We start from the raw sequence: 16,220 nt of genomic DNA, 5'->3' as shown, positions 1-16,220 counted from the left end.
CTTGGATACTGAATCTACGCTTACAAATGATCGAACTGGACGCTACACATCACGCTTCGGACTTGATAGAAACATCCCGGATTACGAAAACAAAACTACATCCTGCACCTGACTGATACATTTGTTGCCACAGTCGGTACCGCATACTTCTTTTTGCTCAAATGATCGATAGACGATTCGTAAAAGCAAAACGAAAACCATATTCTGACTCTCTACTTGAATACTAACTAAATTTTAACAAACTCCTCTTTTCTATAATAATTAAATACATTTCAAAATGTAAATTGTAATTGTTTTAAAAATTATTAAAGCAGTAGGTATATTTCTATTAAGTCATAATTTATATTAATAGGTAATACAGCAAATCCAACTGCTAGAACACAAAGACCTATTAACTCAATAATACAAGCGTAACATAAAAATATAATTATGAAATAATACAAATTCAGATATGGAACATTAATTTGGTTAATAACCGACTTCATTAAATACGATTATTTGTAAATTAAGGGGCATATGGCCAAATAAAATATAAGTTTTAGAATAGGTGTCTCAGCTAAGATGTCACCACACAATCCTTTTTTTCATCGAATCAAAATGTTTTATTTTTACAAAAAAGATGTAAATAAAAAAAAATTAAACGCAAATCTGTGTACAAAAATATCACTTTACAACTCATTTGCTATTCGTCTGGAAAAATTGTATTTTATGTACTTGTAATAAAAATAACTATTTTATGAACGGAAGTTCTTACCTAGAGTCAAAAAATTGACTCTTAGGACTGAGGGGTTACCCAAGGGGAGAACCACAAATACCACCACTCATATACTGTGGTTCATTTCATTCATTCTGTAGCAAGATCGTGCCATATAGTAGCAGTTATACCACAAAACATCTCGACTATTGCTTGAGTGGTGGTACATACCTTCGGTTCTCCTGGGCAATCCCTTAGCTTCAAAAGTCAGCTTTTTTGACTCTAGATCCAAATTGGACAATATTTAATTCAAAGCCTGAAAAAAGTAATCTCACATTTATTTTTAAAATTAAACAACCGATCTGTTTAACTAAAAAACATTTCTAACTTCTTATAGAAAAAATAACTACCCGTTGTGTAAATTTCCTAAATATTTTAAACAAACAGCTTTAATAAATATTTGTGACTTTATAAAGACAATAGTATTTTGAGAGTTAAATTAAATTTAATTTAAACTATTTAATTTCTAACATTTCCTGTAAAATTCTTTCTAAAAAGATGTTTGTTTTTCAAAACTTGTAAAAATATTTTACTAAATGTTATGCTACAATAATGGCTTATTTACATATCTCACATGTTGATCAAAACTGTAACAACTCAAAAAATCATTTTTTAGGAACGTTTGAAAACTCTCATACCACGTTAAGTGTTTCCTATTTTTCTTTTTTTCTGGTAGGGTAAGATATGAATAAATTGGTCTTGTTGATTTTTGCATCTTTATTAATTTATAGAACCCGAATAATAAACTAACAAATTTTAGCTTTTGAGTTGATACTCAAAAGTTTTGATCTATGTTATACATACCTATGTGTAATAGTTCGCTAAAAAAAACAAAGAAATGGGCAATGAATTAATAATATGAGTACATCTTACATTAAATTCATTTAATAATTAATTAAATTGAGAACAAAACACAAAAGACTTGATGATTTTTTAGATAATTAATTATGATCTCTGCTATTTCTATTATTAATGTATTTTTTTGTATCACATCTTGTGCAGGGTGCTATTTATAGTGCAGAAATTTTTAAAAAACTTCCCTATTCGAGTGATAAATATGATCTCTGCGGTTAGTTTTTTAAAATTTATTATATTGTTGTAAAAATGAGTTGTAACTAGCAAAAACAGACACAGAAAAAGTGATCTCAAATTTAAAAAAAAATAACAAAAAGGTGAAAATTTTGCATCAAATTAGACTATAATCTTTCGGTTGAGGCAAGTTGAGTAATTTTATTTTTTTTAGACCTGTACTATCGCACAACTGTTAAAATAACCTGTATAAAACTGGTATTTCACAAAATTTATATTTAATTTCTTACAATTAATTTTTTATTTCAGACGCATGTTTCCTACAGTTCGAGTTTCCTTCACCGGAATTCGTCCGGACCAGCGGTACGCCGTGCTGCTGGACATCGTCCCTGTAGATAACAAACGTTACCGCTACGCTTATCATCGATCTTCCTGGCTAGTAGCCGGAAAAGCGGACCCTCCAGCGCCCTGCAGAATGTGCGCTCATCCGGATTCTCCCTTCACCGGTGAACAGCTTCGAAAGCAAGTGGTTTCCTTCGAAAAAGTGAAACTCACGAATAACGAAATGGATAAACATGGACATGTACGTCACTATTTAAGGATAATAAATCAAATCTGACGATATTTTTATTGCAGTTAGTCCTGAATTCGATGCACAAATACCAACCGAGGATTCACCTAGTGAAACGACCGGATGGTGCTTCAGGACAAATAGTCGACTTGGAAAATGAAGAATATAAAACGTTTATATTTCCTGAAACTGTTTTTACTGCTGTCACGGCTTATCAAAATCAGTTGGTGAGTTATATTTTGCTAAAATATATAAAGTGCCGGAAGTACACGTGTTGGGATTATTATAATATACCATTGAGACGTTACACTCGACTCTTTAAAAATGCGTCTAATTTTAATTTCATTAGTTTACTTACTCGAAGCTGAAATAGATTCATTCATAAAATGAGGCCATACAATTTTTTTCCAACTTTAGAGTGGTGTTGGGGAAAATAGTTGACGTTTATTGTACATCCTCTTTTATACAATACTGACATCTCTTTACCACTTCAAAATCAAATAGAGATGTTATCTTCACTTTAACCAAGAATTAGAGTTTTTTCACTACAGAGGCTTTTAGTTTTGTGTTCTCTACCAACCATTTATCATTGTTCTTGTTTCATGTTTTGCGAGGTTGATCAAACACATTTCGCACATAAATTATTATTTTAAAATAGTTTCAGACCTTTTGTTCATGACTTGTCTAATTAATGTGTTCCATTTGTTTTTCGTTGTACACAAAATAGATTTATTGTAAAAACTTCTAAAGCTTTTAATTTTGTAATTTTGGCGCCTGAAGAATGAAAAATCTCTTGGCGAATTTTGCGATATAATTTTATATAGAAATTTGAGGGCAGATTAATAATAGCAAATTGTTTTTGAGATTATGTTTGTAATTGTCCATGAGGCATAATTTATCCTTGAGACTTGGAGTGCTGCATAATAGAAAAAAAGGAGGATCTCTCGGCAGTCCAAATTCCTGACAGAGCAGATGTTGCGCTTTAATCATAAGTTGCAGACGCGACAATATTTATACATCGCCAGATTAAGTTTGTCTTTTGGAAAATATTGTTGACCAAATAGCAATCTCTCAATTAACAAGCTCGCACCTCGACGCTTGGCATATAGCCAGATCTGTCAGCCCACCCAGAACTTTGTGCTGATAGGTGGATAAATGAACCCTAGTCTAGTGACAATTTTACCAATTCACGACCTGCAAATGTATTGTTGCTCAAATACAGGGTCATCAACGTCGACCACACATTAACACCAGTCGTTTTTCAATCGAAAATAGAACGACGTGACGAAGAAATGATGAGTTCTAAGTTTAAACCTTCTTTATTCAAAATTAGTTACATTTAAATGAATGCTATTGGCCCGGGGAGAAACCGGTGACCTCTGTGCCGGAAGAAAGTTCGGAATCTGAGCAGCACTTGATAAATTTCCCATCCCCAGTTCGTTTTCCTTACCACATCCACTCCGAGTTCAACGTAAATTTCCATGGTGAAACTGGAATTTTGACGGATCAATTCTGAAAGTAAAACGATGACTTACAACTTCAACTTTGGTATTACGATAGAGAAACCAAGTTCTATCCAACCTTACATACATTTATTTAAATTAACTTTATCGTATTTCGGAACACTGTGGTGATTGTGATGATAAATATCCTACAGTGACACTGAGATCTTGCTATTGCTGGTATGTGTGTGGTCTTGATTTATTTGTTACATAACGATTTAATTTATTGTGATATCTGCCACGTTTCAATTTTATTACAGTTAACTTTTATCACATGCAACTATTGTTTTGCGTCGAAACAGGCACTAACGCTGCAGATGTCAAATGAATTATTTGACATTATGCTCCATTTGACTTACATTTACCTGAAAATTGGAGAATTCCTTCACTAGATCAACTAAATAAACAGTTTTAAATTGAAAAGAAGCTTAAGTAGAAATATCCAAAATTTGAATACCGACTTACGAACTAAAATTGAAAATAAGTTACAAGATGTAAATACAAATATACCGGGTGTGCGGAAAAAAATTATGAAAGATTTTAGGGAATGGTTCCCGAGAGATAAATCGGCCTTATCAGAAAACATTTACTGCTTGAGTTGCTTTTCGGAATTAAAGTCGGTGCACGGTTAAAAAAAATATTTTTTCTTGAAAACAGTACGTCGTACAAAAACAACAAAAGACATATTGTCTGAAAATAGAAAATAGCCATCTTTAGAGGGCTCTAGCTTCCTCAAGAAGCATTTTCGCACATAAGTCTGCAAAAACTTTTTTTTCGTATTTTGAACTAGGGCACCTCTAAAATCTTTCAACGTTTTTTCCAGACACCTGGTATAATTGTTTTCTACTTCGTGTTCTTATTTTAAGTGCTACAGAAACCAGCGAATGAATCAGTGATAAGAAATTTTGGTTTTAAAAATTTTAACTTTTGTTTAAAATACATAATACATTTGTTTAAAATAAATTTAAGAACTTTTTTTTATTATTAACCGTTTATTAAGAAAATAAACGTTAATAGTATCTAAATATTATGTTAATCAACTAATTGTAGGAATAAGAAAACAATAGGTACCAATCTGAAAAATCAAAAAGTGAAATTTTAGAAATACATGAAAGAAAAATGAACGAAGAATTGAAATTTGTGATGTGATACTTATTATACTTATTTCGTTTTATTTTGTACTCACTTACCAAAATTTCTTGTGTTTGGCTGATGAAAACATGGTCAAAGTGGAGTACATAAAAATTACTTTATTTCACTAGACGATAAAAGACTACTTTATCTACTGAAAGAATATAAACAATAGATAAAAATTACTTTATCCGTAAACGTCAGAAAAATTACATTTTTATAACTAATTGACACAAGTAAAAGTTTTACCTTTCAGACATGGGGTAAAAACATTGTTTTTTCGCCTAAGCGTTTTTCACTTTTACTTGACATTTACCAATGTTGTTGTTTCTTTCTTGTCTCTTTTGCTGCTTCAGCATTTTCTGAAAAGGTACAGTAGATTATCAGCATTCAACATTTTGCACTATAAACTACACTAGTTATTCACTATTTAAATCAACCAACACTTACGAAAATCTCAACACAAATTTCGAAACTGACGCGTGACGTTTGTTATGATTTTATTGCAAAGCGTCCTGATTATTTTGGTGATTTAATTGATAATTAGTGTGTTGTTCTTTTCTCTTCCTCTGAATCGTTTTCGGTTAAAATAGTATACCAGGTGAATAAAAAGTATGGAACCAAGCGTTTTTTTCGTAAACTAAGCACTTTACAAAAAAATAATTAGTGTAGCGTAAACTCCAATTAAAATGTGACCATTTATCAAGAATAACATTTTTCGAAATTTCTTTTAGTTTCCGGGTTTTAGAAAAAAAAATTTTTTTAAATGGCAACCCACTATGGTAATTTTTTTAATTAAATATTATGATCTAAAAATGAGCTCTAATTAAACAGAATTGTTTTCTAGTCAGTACTTTTTTTTAAATAAATTGTTAAAGTTGCGTTCCGAGCCCATCACGAAGATTTTCCGAACTTGAACGAGGGTCGTTTCATGACTTTGGTCGTTGGAGAGTCCGGTTTTTGGTGCAGGTGCTTTGGGGTGGTTCCGAGTGGATCAAAAAATATAAAAACAAACCATTTTCTTCTATTTTTAGTCGATTCGAAACCATCCCAAAACACCTGCATAGAAATCAGGGCTCTCCCATGAAGAAAAGCATGAAACAACCACTTCGGTTAAGTTCAGAAAATCTTTGTGATGAGCTCGGAACGTAACTTTAACAATTAATTACAAAAAAATTACTGGCTAAAAAACAATTTTATTTCATTAGAGGTCATTTTTAGATCATAATCTTTAATAAAAAAAATTACCATGGTGGGTTGTCATAATTTTTTTTTTTTTTCAGAACTCGAAAACTAAAAGAAATTTCGAAAAATGTTATTCTTGATAAATGGTCACATTTTAATTGTATTTTACGCTACACTAATTATTTTTTTCGTAAAGTGCTTAGTATATGAAAAAACGCTTGGTTCCATACTTTTTATTCACATGGTATGTTATTTGGAGTAAAAGTGAGTTTATGTGGCTCAGCTGAATCATTTAACAATCACTTTTACTCGTAATAACATAATTTACTATATACTATACTATACTATAATAGCACTCTTTAACATTGAGTACAAAATAAAATAATAAACAGAACAGAAATTTTTGCTTCGCCTCATGTTTTTAACTTTTTTTGAAAATGCTGCACATACGATTAAAAAAAAAGTGTAGAGGACATAGTTGTAGAGAATTAAATTGGCTTTAAAAAAGTTTATACTATAACTTTATCTTCAACGGTTTTAGCCCTACAAACAGTCAAAAACACTTTAGTAGCGAAAATATTTCGCTTGTGCCCGTGGTGGAGTGTTTAAGATAGAGATAAATAAAGAAACTTTTTTGGATCAGTTTTGTTTATAACAGTCCAACATACAGAATGTTCGGAAATTCGCGCACCTCCCTTGCACTGGGTATTGCCCTAGACAACAAGAAAAGTGCTAAAAATAATCTATCTATAAAATTCGAAGCTATGAGAGTTTAAATTTTGAACTTTGACTCTATTTATTTCTGTTCGAAAAATAATTGTTCCAAGTTTTTTTGCTACAGGTTATAGAGAGGAAACAAGGAAGCTGTAAACTCTATTTAGTGTTATTTGTGGCTTTTGTTGGAAACTTTTTTGTATCTTTACGAAATAATTATAAAAAAACATATCCAAAATTATCAGTATCATTAAATAGACAAAAAAAAAAGCCAAATGTCAAAAAATAAATGTCAAAATTTTTTGGCAGATAAAATTTTTTAAACATTTTTTCAGTACTCTGGGTAACTACCCAACTATCCTTTTTCAAGGAGGTGCGCGACTTTCCGGACAGCCCTGTATTTGCATCACAAAAACTTTTATACCGATCTTCGAAAACCTCCAGATCTTGTTGAAAACGATCGCTCTATTCGTCACTCATGCTGCCTAAGTTTTGAGGAAAGAAGTCCAACAAGGAAATGTATTTTAAGAAACATATTTACACCCATCTGGTTATTAGTTTGTAATAATTCAGCAACAATTTGAATTTTAAATATGAACTTTAAATCGAAAGGATTCGTGCAGAAAGCAAGCAAATCATTTTTTGTGACGTGATAAAAAAATAACTGTTATTTTTGTTTGATAGAAGGTAAATGATTTACTTTCACATAACATAAAAATATTAATTTAATTAAATAAGTTATTTGTAAACTAGCGTTATCAAAAATGAACTTGATTGTATTTATTTCTCTCACAGGTTGTATTTTTGCAAAACAAGAATTTAACGATTTTTCATCTAACATTTCTGGTGACTGGTCTATATGCAATATTAAAAGTTTTTGGCTATTTTTCATCTGCTGTGTTTATCTGGTGGGCGAAGAGGTGTTAGTTGTAGTCTTCAGCGCTCGCCGAATTCGTAATATTTATGGCGTTTGTGATATTTAGGGATATCGGTAGCGCTCGTTAGTGACTTCCTAACACATTGATGTTGTGAAATGTGTCATGTTAGCTCGCAAAGCATGCGTATCTAGTCCCTAGCAATCCGTCACTCGACAAGAACATAGCATCATGTGTCTCGCCACACACACGCGTCGTGTGAAACGTCCTGTCTCATTTAAAAACTATTATTTATGTTTGCTTTAGTCGGAGAATGTTGGCTGCTTCTTTCAGGGCGCTCACTTTACGACAGAACGACACGCCAATTGCGCCAAATCTGATGAGGAGGGTGTCACGACTCCACGTTTGGTTTTTCTTTAGGAGTAAAAGGATAGAAGCTGGAAACGTGGAGGAATCCTCTCGCGCCTGCTGTTTCACGATGATCGCCTACAAGAAGCTCATAAAACACCTTCGCACATGTGACTGGCGCTACTGCTCGTTTTAGTGCTATAATTCACCATCTATCTTCTTTCATCGCACCTGCATCCTATCATAGAGGAGTGAGAAGAGTGCCACGACAGCCTCGTCTTATTTAAGCTCTTTCTCCCACTGGCAAACTTGAAGAGAATTAGAGGAAGAAGGAGACTAGTTTAAGAAATTCATTCCTAGGCGCTTTGATCTCGTGAATTAAAAGAAAAAATAACGCTTTACACGCTACTCTGGTAGAATATCGTATGACCATCATGCATTTAATATATTAGCATTGAGATGTTATCTAATTAAATGATTGCGCATTAACTGAGAGAATAATTCGTGTCGCGAGAAAATTTATATACGAGCGGATTCAAAGGGATTTTGAAATGAAATAAATTATGTGTAAGCAGGCATTAATTGCGAACGTTGGTTTTGACGCCTCCAGTAGAGATGTGACTGGGAAATTATTTCGAACGAGTTGGAAATGAATCATTAAAACGACGACGCTTTTCCGTTTTAGCGAATTATTTTCACGTAGAGTTAAACCGGTCTCGTATCGGATGTCATCTTATGAGTCGATGCTGTCTCATGCATCATCACGGGATAGCTAGCTCTTGAGGAACGAGCCACGGTGGGCGCCCATGCATTCCAGACATTCTCCATCGGGTGCTGTCACTCCCCACGAACAGATAATTGGCCCACCCCAGGAGTTCATCTCCGAACTGACGTCCTGTTTGCTTTACTGATTTCCTTTCCCCTTTATTGATGTCCACAGTCGGTGACTAATTACAAATGCTCGGCGCGCAGACATTCGCATTCGTTTTTGCCAATTGACTCGCGGTGATTAATAATTTTTAATCATCTTTACAGATAACCAAACTCAAGATTGACAGCAACCCGTTCGCCAAGGGTTTTAGAGATTCCTCAAGGCTCACGGAATTCGAAAGGTACTTATTTATAGCTTTAGGTTAAAGAGGGACACGTTTTAGTTTGTTTCCAAAAAGACAGATGGCACGAAATTTATATTTCTAATTTCATTGACATTATTTAAAATTAAAAAAAAAGTTTTGTACATAAAGTATTATGTATGTGAAAACTCGACAACGTAACACTTTTTAATTTTTTATTTTTTTTGTGAAACCGTTATAATGGAAATTTTTTTCAAAAAGCAAGGTATAGGGCGACAAATTACTGAACACAAATGTTGTTTGATTTTTGACATTCGATAACGGGAATTTTGATTAATCTTTTTGTTGTTCCGCCGCGCCGCTTTTTCTGCCTTACCCTCCTTGCAGCTGTGAGGTGGCAATATTTGGAAGCATCTACTTCCCAAGAATATGGTGTTTCTGAGTAACATAAAATCTTCTACGAAGATATCTATGGTCTGTTTACACAACTTAATTAAAAACAAATATTTTAATTCGCTATTTAAGTTGACATCATATGGCAACAAAAAGTAATTACATATGTATCTAATTTTGGGACGTTTCAGTACAATAATTAACAATTTGAAATAAGATAAGTTAAAGGTATATATTTTTTCATGTTTTTTGTCTTTGATGACCTAAAGGCTTATCTGGAGTGCATCCGTCATAACAAAAAATAGTTTCTATACTCTTGGGGTATACCTATGAAAATTTTAACTCGGATTTTTTAGTTACGTGTGTATAAGAAATATTTATATTTTTTTTGTATGGTGATAGTACCGTTATAATGGAAAAAGTAGTCAAGTTGACGAAAAAGTTCTATAGTATTTATCTAAATTTTAGTGGTGGGCGAATCCGAGGGGCCGTTAACTTGAAAAAAATGTGTAAAATATTTCTTCTTAATTGCAAATTACTTCCGATAGTTCTATAAAATTTAACGAAATTTTCAAAAAAGATTATCAAAAAATAATCCAGCAATTTCAGAAAAATTCCAGTAGTTTACAAATAATTCTAGTAATTCCAAACAATGCCAACGTATATGTATATACGTATAATTTCAAATACTTTCAAATAATTCCAAGAAATTTTAATTAAATTCCTAAAAATTGTACAAATAATTTCAGAATAAACGGCCCCTTGGACCTTTATACAAATTTGTCCCTAAAAATGTAATATTATGACATAAAATATTTTATACTTATTGCGGGAATACTCATAGAAATTGCAAAAACGTGCAGAAAATTGGTACTTATGGTCAATATTTTGCCTTGGATATCTCTACTTTAGTAGTCCGGGGTGCCACACAATAGAGACACCCGACACTCAATAAAATTTAAACTTGTTGACTTTAAATATTAGGAATTCTTGTAAAAAAATATGAGAGCTACGAAAAAATAAAGATTCACTATTCTATTAATTTTAAATTTATCATTTTGTCTTTTGTTTCATATTTGTATTTTTTTACGTGTATCTGTCAAAGAACAAATCAGACCTCGGTATACAGGCTGCGCCAAAACTCGCGCCCCAGACAAAAATTATTTATAAAAATTTCGAAGTTATGAGAGTTTAAATTTTGCATTTTGACGCTATTTATTTCTGTTGAAAAAATAATTTTCCATTTTTTTTTGCTACTATTAGAAGAGGAAAGAAGGAAGCTGTATCCTAAGTTGTAACTCAGTTCAATGTTATTTGTGTCTTTTATTGTCAAAATTTTTGTACCTTTATTAAATAATTGTAAACAAAAAACATATACAAGATCATCAGTACCATTAAATAGACATAAAAAAATCTCAAATGTCGAAAAATAAATGGCAAAATTTTTAGACATTTTTTTCATATTCCTGGTATCTTATCTTATTTTTAAATTTTCTCTGGGGCGCGAATTCTGGCGCAGCCTGTATACTTATAACTTAGATCTCTCTAAAAAAGCATGTATTTTCTACCTCTTTTAGCTTCCAGCTTTCAGATGTTTTTAGTATCTAAGAAAGCACCCTTCAGTGAGGATATTCGGGAGGCAAATTTTGTCAAAGTAAACTGAATACACTGAAACACTGAAAAAATGTAAAACGGGCCTCAGGCAATTAACCCCATTTTCGGTTTTTGTAATTTTTATCCTGAGAGTTAGAGAAAATATGACAACAAATCAAAATAATTTATTGAGCATATATAAAAACACGTATTGCTGGCATTATTGTTCCGAAAAATTGACGCCAAAAATAAATTTCAACTAAAACTTTCAAATTTTAGTTTCAAACATCATAATGACAGTAAAGCGTGGCTTACATTGACATTTTTTGAACTGACATAATTTTGATGTCCAAAATTCTGTGTCCGACACTGTATTTGCGTTTCGATAAAAACTAATAATAATCTTTTTAGTTTTTTGGTCGCGTTTTTTCGTTCACCACAATACGTCTTTCTCCTGACACGTTTTTTTTAATATCATGTATATTTATATAAAATTGGAATAAAAAAAGTGAAATAATTTTTTTCAAAAAAGTGTTCCGTTTGCGAAAATTTAAAATTAGATTGAAAATATCGCTAGAAACAGCCAATTTTTCAAGATACTTGTCTTTGTCCCACACTTGGTTTAACTCTGTCAACCCAATTCGGTAAAGAGAACATAATTTCAAATATTTTACTAGTTTTCGCTTCAAGACAAAGATAAACACTATTCAAAAAAAAAACAAAATTTTTGTCTTTTTATACATCTGTTTAGAAGAATGACGAAATCTTCTAAAAACAGCAGTAATTTTTTTTTTCTAATAACACTTATAACAACTCGAAGTATTTCCAGAGAAACCATGGAATCGATGCTCGCGGAGCAGCATTATTTGCGCTCTCCGCTTCGCCCCTTCGCCGATTTGGATACTCACAACAACAATTTGTCAATCGAGGAGAAGGCGATTCTTGCCGCGAGGTCGCAGTTGTTTTTGAGGGCGGCGGCGGCGGCAGCGGGACCCTACGGACCTTTAATGGGAGGACTTTACGGTGCGGGTGCATCACAAAGTAGTGCTGTTCCTCCGGGGGTTTTGTGGAACCAGTGGGCCTGCTTAGGTCCCTCGCTGTTGGCAGCTCAACATCAACACCAATTGGCAGTTGCTGCTGCCGGAAGTTCGCATTTGAATTCGCAAATGTCGCCGTTAGCGAGACCTTTAGCTCAACACCGATACTCTCCTTATGCTTCTCTTCCCAAATCTTCTCCAGATACAAGTCTGAGAGACGGGCGGGAGTCGCCCAGTAGCCCGACTTGAGGAGGTTCCTTCATCTTGTGATATATAGAAAATGTGTATAAAACTGTACTCTGACTACCCACATTGTAAAAACAATGATGTATAATAAATAAAATTAGCACTATTTTATATTAAAGTATTTAGCGGCGGTATAATTAAGTTATTGGTTATTGCAATGACGTTGCTACTATTTTGTAAATAAGTCGCTTGAGATACAAAACCACACTTTTGTAGTGTAAATTGGTGTGTTAACTGATTCTGCTAAAGTTCCAAACAAATGTATAAAATGTCTGTAAATAATTTTAATTTATTATAGTGAGCTAATGTGACTTTTGGTTCATTATGTCTTTCAACAGAAAAAGCTTCATTTATTAAAGATTTTTCACAAAAGCCGGTTGGAAGACATGATGACTGACTTGTAGATCGTTAAACTCCCTCGCATAATTAATTGTTTAAAAGCTGCTTAATATAATTGCCTAGTTGTGTATGACACAGTCGAGATAGATTTGATTATTGTATTCTAAATCTTTTCATTGAAATAAAAGCATTTTAAGAACTTATCGTTTATTTTTCTTTCTTCGTCGTGAAAGTCGCTTCAATTGTAACCAATTTGACATTTCAGTCATAGAGCACATCCATCTTTCCCTGCTGAATATAATATAAAAATAAATCCTTCATGCATGTTGAGATATGAAGCGTTCTAAGACGCGACGTCATAGTAAGAAATATATAAATATTTTGTATTTGATTAATGACGAAGTTTGTCCACGATACGCGATGATGCAGTGGGGGCAGACCCAAGCAACCAGGGGTACGAAACAGACAAGCTAATGTGTGTTTTGATTGATGAAGACCACCAGATGAAGAAATGTATTCGAGACATATATTGACTACAGATAATTATCATTTCTTGTTCCTGTGATTTCTCTAACTTTAAAACGGTTCGTGTTCGACATTATGTTTCTCCAAATAAAATTCGACACAGACACGGTGCGTTATCTCCAACATGTAAAAACAATGTCTAATGATGCTTGTTTTACTGGACCATGACTAAATGATGAACTTTTTATGCTCGCATCTAGATTGGAAAACTAATTCTGAGTGATAAAAGAGTTCTCTTGTTAGAACAAAAAAAATCGTTATTACTCACTACAGATGTAATTTTTTTCCAGAATATTTTTTTTAACATCAAGCTGTGTACCTATAGATTTTACAAAAAAATAGATGTTGTAAATGTTGCAACTCTAAGTTTCATGAGTATTTATTTATATTACAACAATTTGTTTTTCGTGTAAAAGTAAAAAGAAGAATTTATATTACACTGGATTCAGACTTTGAACAAAACTTGTAGTTATTATATTTATTAGATCATACAAATTATATACATACCTAACCTAAAACAAACTAAAGTTTTCTTTTTTTTACTTTTATTAATAATTTATTAAAAATCATGAAAAAAAATTTTTTTTAATAGAGCTAGTGCCTGCCACTAGTGTGCCTGAATTTTGAATTTTTCTAGAGGCAGATTTTGTTACAGGGGGTGCAAATGTCTACCTTATCTCCCTGCTGGTTACCATCCTGATTGGCTAGCGACTAGAGACTACTATTTCATACAAAAATGTTATGAAAATTTTAATAAAAATGTAAGGACTAGTACAAAAATGAAACAAACACAACAAAAATAAAAATAAAAGCTATAGTATAAGATATAATAAGATATATTTTTCATTCCGGTCTATGACCTCAGCTGGCAGAGCAATGTAGCCAAATATTTTCATTTAATTAAGTTTAAGCTTTTTTTTTTGCTCAATGACACCTTTAATGAATAATTGAAACATCAAATTAACTATTTTTGAATTAGCATTAAATTTGTTTAAAAAAAGTAATAGGAGTCACATTAAGTTTTTATTTAAAAAAAATAATCAGTTAATTAGAAATTTTGTTTTTTATAATTATTTAATAAACGTAAATTTAATGGAAGCAAAAAGAATAAGTTCCCTGAAACAGCTGTTTTGGTATTAAGTTACCAATTACCTAAATTTGATAAAAATTGATTAATTTTATTAGTATTTCTATATTAATAATTTTTGAAACAAAACATACAGGGTGAATAAAAAGAATGGAACCAAGCGTTTTTTTTTAATCATTTGCTTCCAGAAAATAATAGTTAAGTAATAGATACATATAAAACATGTTTTATATTATATTTTGAGAATTAAATTTTGTTTTATTTTTGAGATATGCGATTTTTTTGTCAAAATGGCAACTTTTAATCCTTAGATCATAACCTTTATGAGAAAAATGGTTTATAGTGGGTTGCCATTTAAAAAAATAAAAAACTCACAGAACTCAAAAAGAAAGTTCTGAAAAATTTAATTCTTGATAAAACGTCACATATTTACAAGATCTACTTTATCATTCATCAATTAGTTTTTCCAAAAAATAAATAGTTTAAGCAAAAAACGTTTGGTTTCATACTTTTTATTTACCTGGTATGTTTCATCTTATTAAATTAGCTAAAATTCAGATTTTTGTAAAATATTTTTTACCAAACTATTTCTAATGATTTAAATGATTTAAGTTCTTAGGTACTACATAGGAATAAAATTTAATAGTCGAATAAAAAACTTTAATTGTCCAGATGTTTCATAACCTTTTTTTTGAAAGGGGACATTTATACTTCATGTTTACATAATTATAGCTTTGTTCTTAAAAGAATGTTATCAGCATGAAGTAAATGTAAGAATCTAAGTTGAAATCTGTTATTATCGTATGTTATAGTTTGTTGGTAGAGGTTGCATGCAGTATAGGACATAAAACTTTGATTGGTTGGGTGGTTTTATGAAAATTTCTTGGTAACTAATTGAGCAATAATAAAACTGAAACCATTTCATAGAAACTTATCAAAACGAGTCTAGTCAGATTTCAAGATGTTGCTGAAGCTATCATTAAATAACTATCAATTAGAATCATCCTACAAATTGGTATTTTATGTCCCTCGACGTAAACTTAATTGAAACGCAATAATAAAATTCGGACATTAATAGGAAAAGAAGTTACGCTTGATGATTAAAGCTAGTCATTTAAGTGTTATTAAATATCCTCGCCAATTTAAATCACCAAGATGTCGCTCGTTAAGACTGTAAATTTATATTTATACTGGGTCGCAATGTGTTCCAAGTCAGTTAACAGGCCTGATTTCGGCATCAGATTCGTTAATTACCCCGCCGACGATGACTAGACCTCCTTAGTCTTAATCCTTAAATTAAAATGGACTTCGTTAAACCTACGTTAATGGCAGGTAATTACTTTCCGCAGGTGATGCACTATTATAATAACATTGTTTCACTTATTAGGCGACCTAACAATGAAGTGAAGTTTCTTCAGATCGAAATTCCCGAACAAATCATCAAAGAATATGTCGAGTTTAAAACAGGTATTCTCTCTTGTCCTTCTGTCAGGAGATGGCAGAACAGCCATTAGAGAACCGCGAGGTATCTGATACGGTCCATGTAAACACAATGCATAAGGAGATGAAACGGCCGATATGCCGTCACGCCTTGTCCTAATCACTGAGCTCCTGACGGTCGGGTTCTGATGGAATCCGGACAAAAATCGACGGCGATGCTGCCGGATTGATTTAGAGAAATAAACCAACGCAATCACTGATATATCTATAGATTTTTTCCATTGCTAAGATGTCATTGAAATTATCGGTTTAATAATATAATAATTTTATAATAAAAAAATTGTTTAGTAAAGTTCATTTTTTAACAATTGTCAATGT

General features: G+C 32.0%; 1 protein-coding gene and 1 long non-coding RNA gene across 3 annotated transcripts in view; one reads left to right on the top strand and one right to left on the bottom strand.

Annotated features, from left to right (window-relative positions):
- LOC123012722 (T-box transcription factor TBX20-like) overlaps positions 1 to 12,983 on the top strand; it is a 40,548-nt gene extending 27,565 nt beyond the window's left edge. The window contains exons 3-6 of one of the 2 annotated variants that reach the window (XM_044410817.1): positions 2,093 to 2,366; positions 2,420 to 2,581; positions 9,145 to 9,221; positions 11,998 to 12,983. In XM_044410817.1, coding sequence (XP_044266752.1) covers positions 2,093 to 2,366; positions 2,420 to 2,581; positions 9,145 to 9,221; positions 11,998 to 12,454 — 970 coding nt within the window. In that variant the 3' untranslated portion in view covers positions 12,455 to 12,983. Of the gene's footprint in view, positions 1 to 2,092; positions 2,367 to 2,419; positions 2,582 to 9,144; positions 9,222 to 11,988 lie in introns of both variants that reach the window. The other variant, XM_044410816.1, reaches the window with a different exon arrangement.
- LOC123012723 lies at positions 3,658 to 5,293 on the bottom strand. The gene is made up of 3 exons (XR_006413232.1): positions 5,237 to 5,293; positions 3,945 to 4,221; positions 3,658 to 3,866 (listed from the first exon to the last, which is right to left on the bottom strand). It is a non-coding gene; the product is annotated as an uncharacterized LOC123012723 (long non-coding RNA).
- Positions 12,984 to 16,220: the final 3,237 nt, after the last annotated feature.

The sequence above is a fragment of the Tribolium madens genome, unplaced genomic scaffold (assembly GCF_015345945.1).
Source record: "Tribolium madens isolate multiple individuals breed KSU strain unplaced genomic scaffold, Tmad_KSU_1.1 Scaffold_96;HRSCAF=242;Tcas5.2_LG5, whole genome shotgun sequence".
Lineage (NCBI taxonomy): Eukaryota > Metazoa > Arthropoda > Insecta > Coleoptera > Tenebrionidae > Tribolium > Tribolium madens.
The sequence above is the reverse complement of the archived record's forward strand: the minus strand, read 5'-3'. Positions and strand labels throughout refer to the sequence as shown.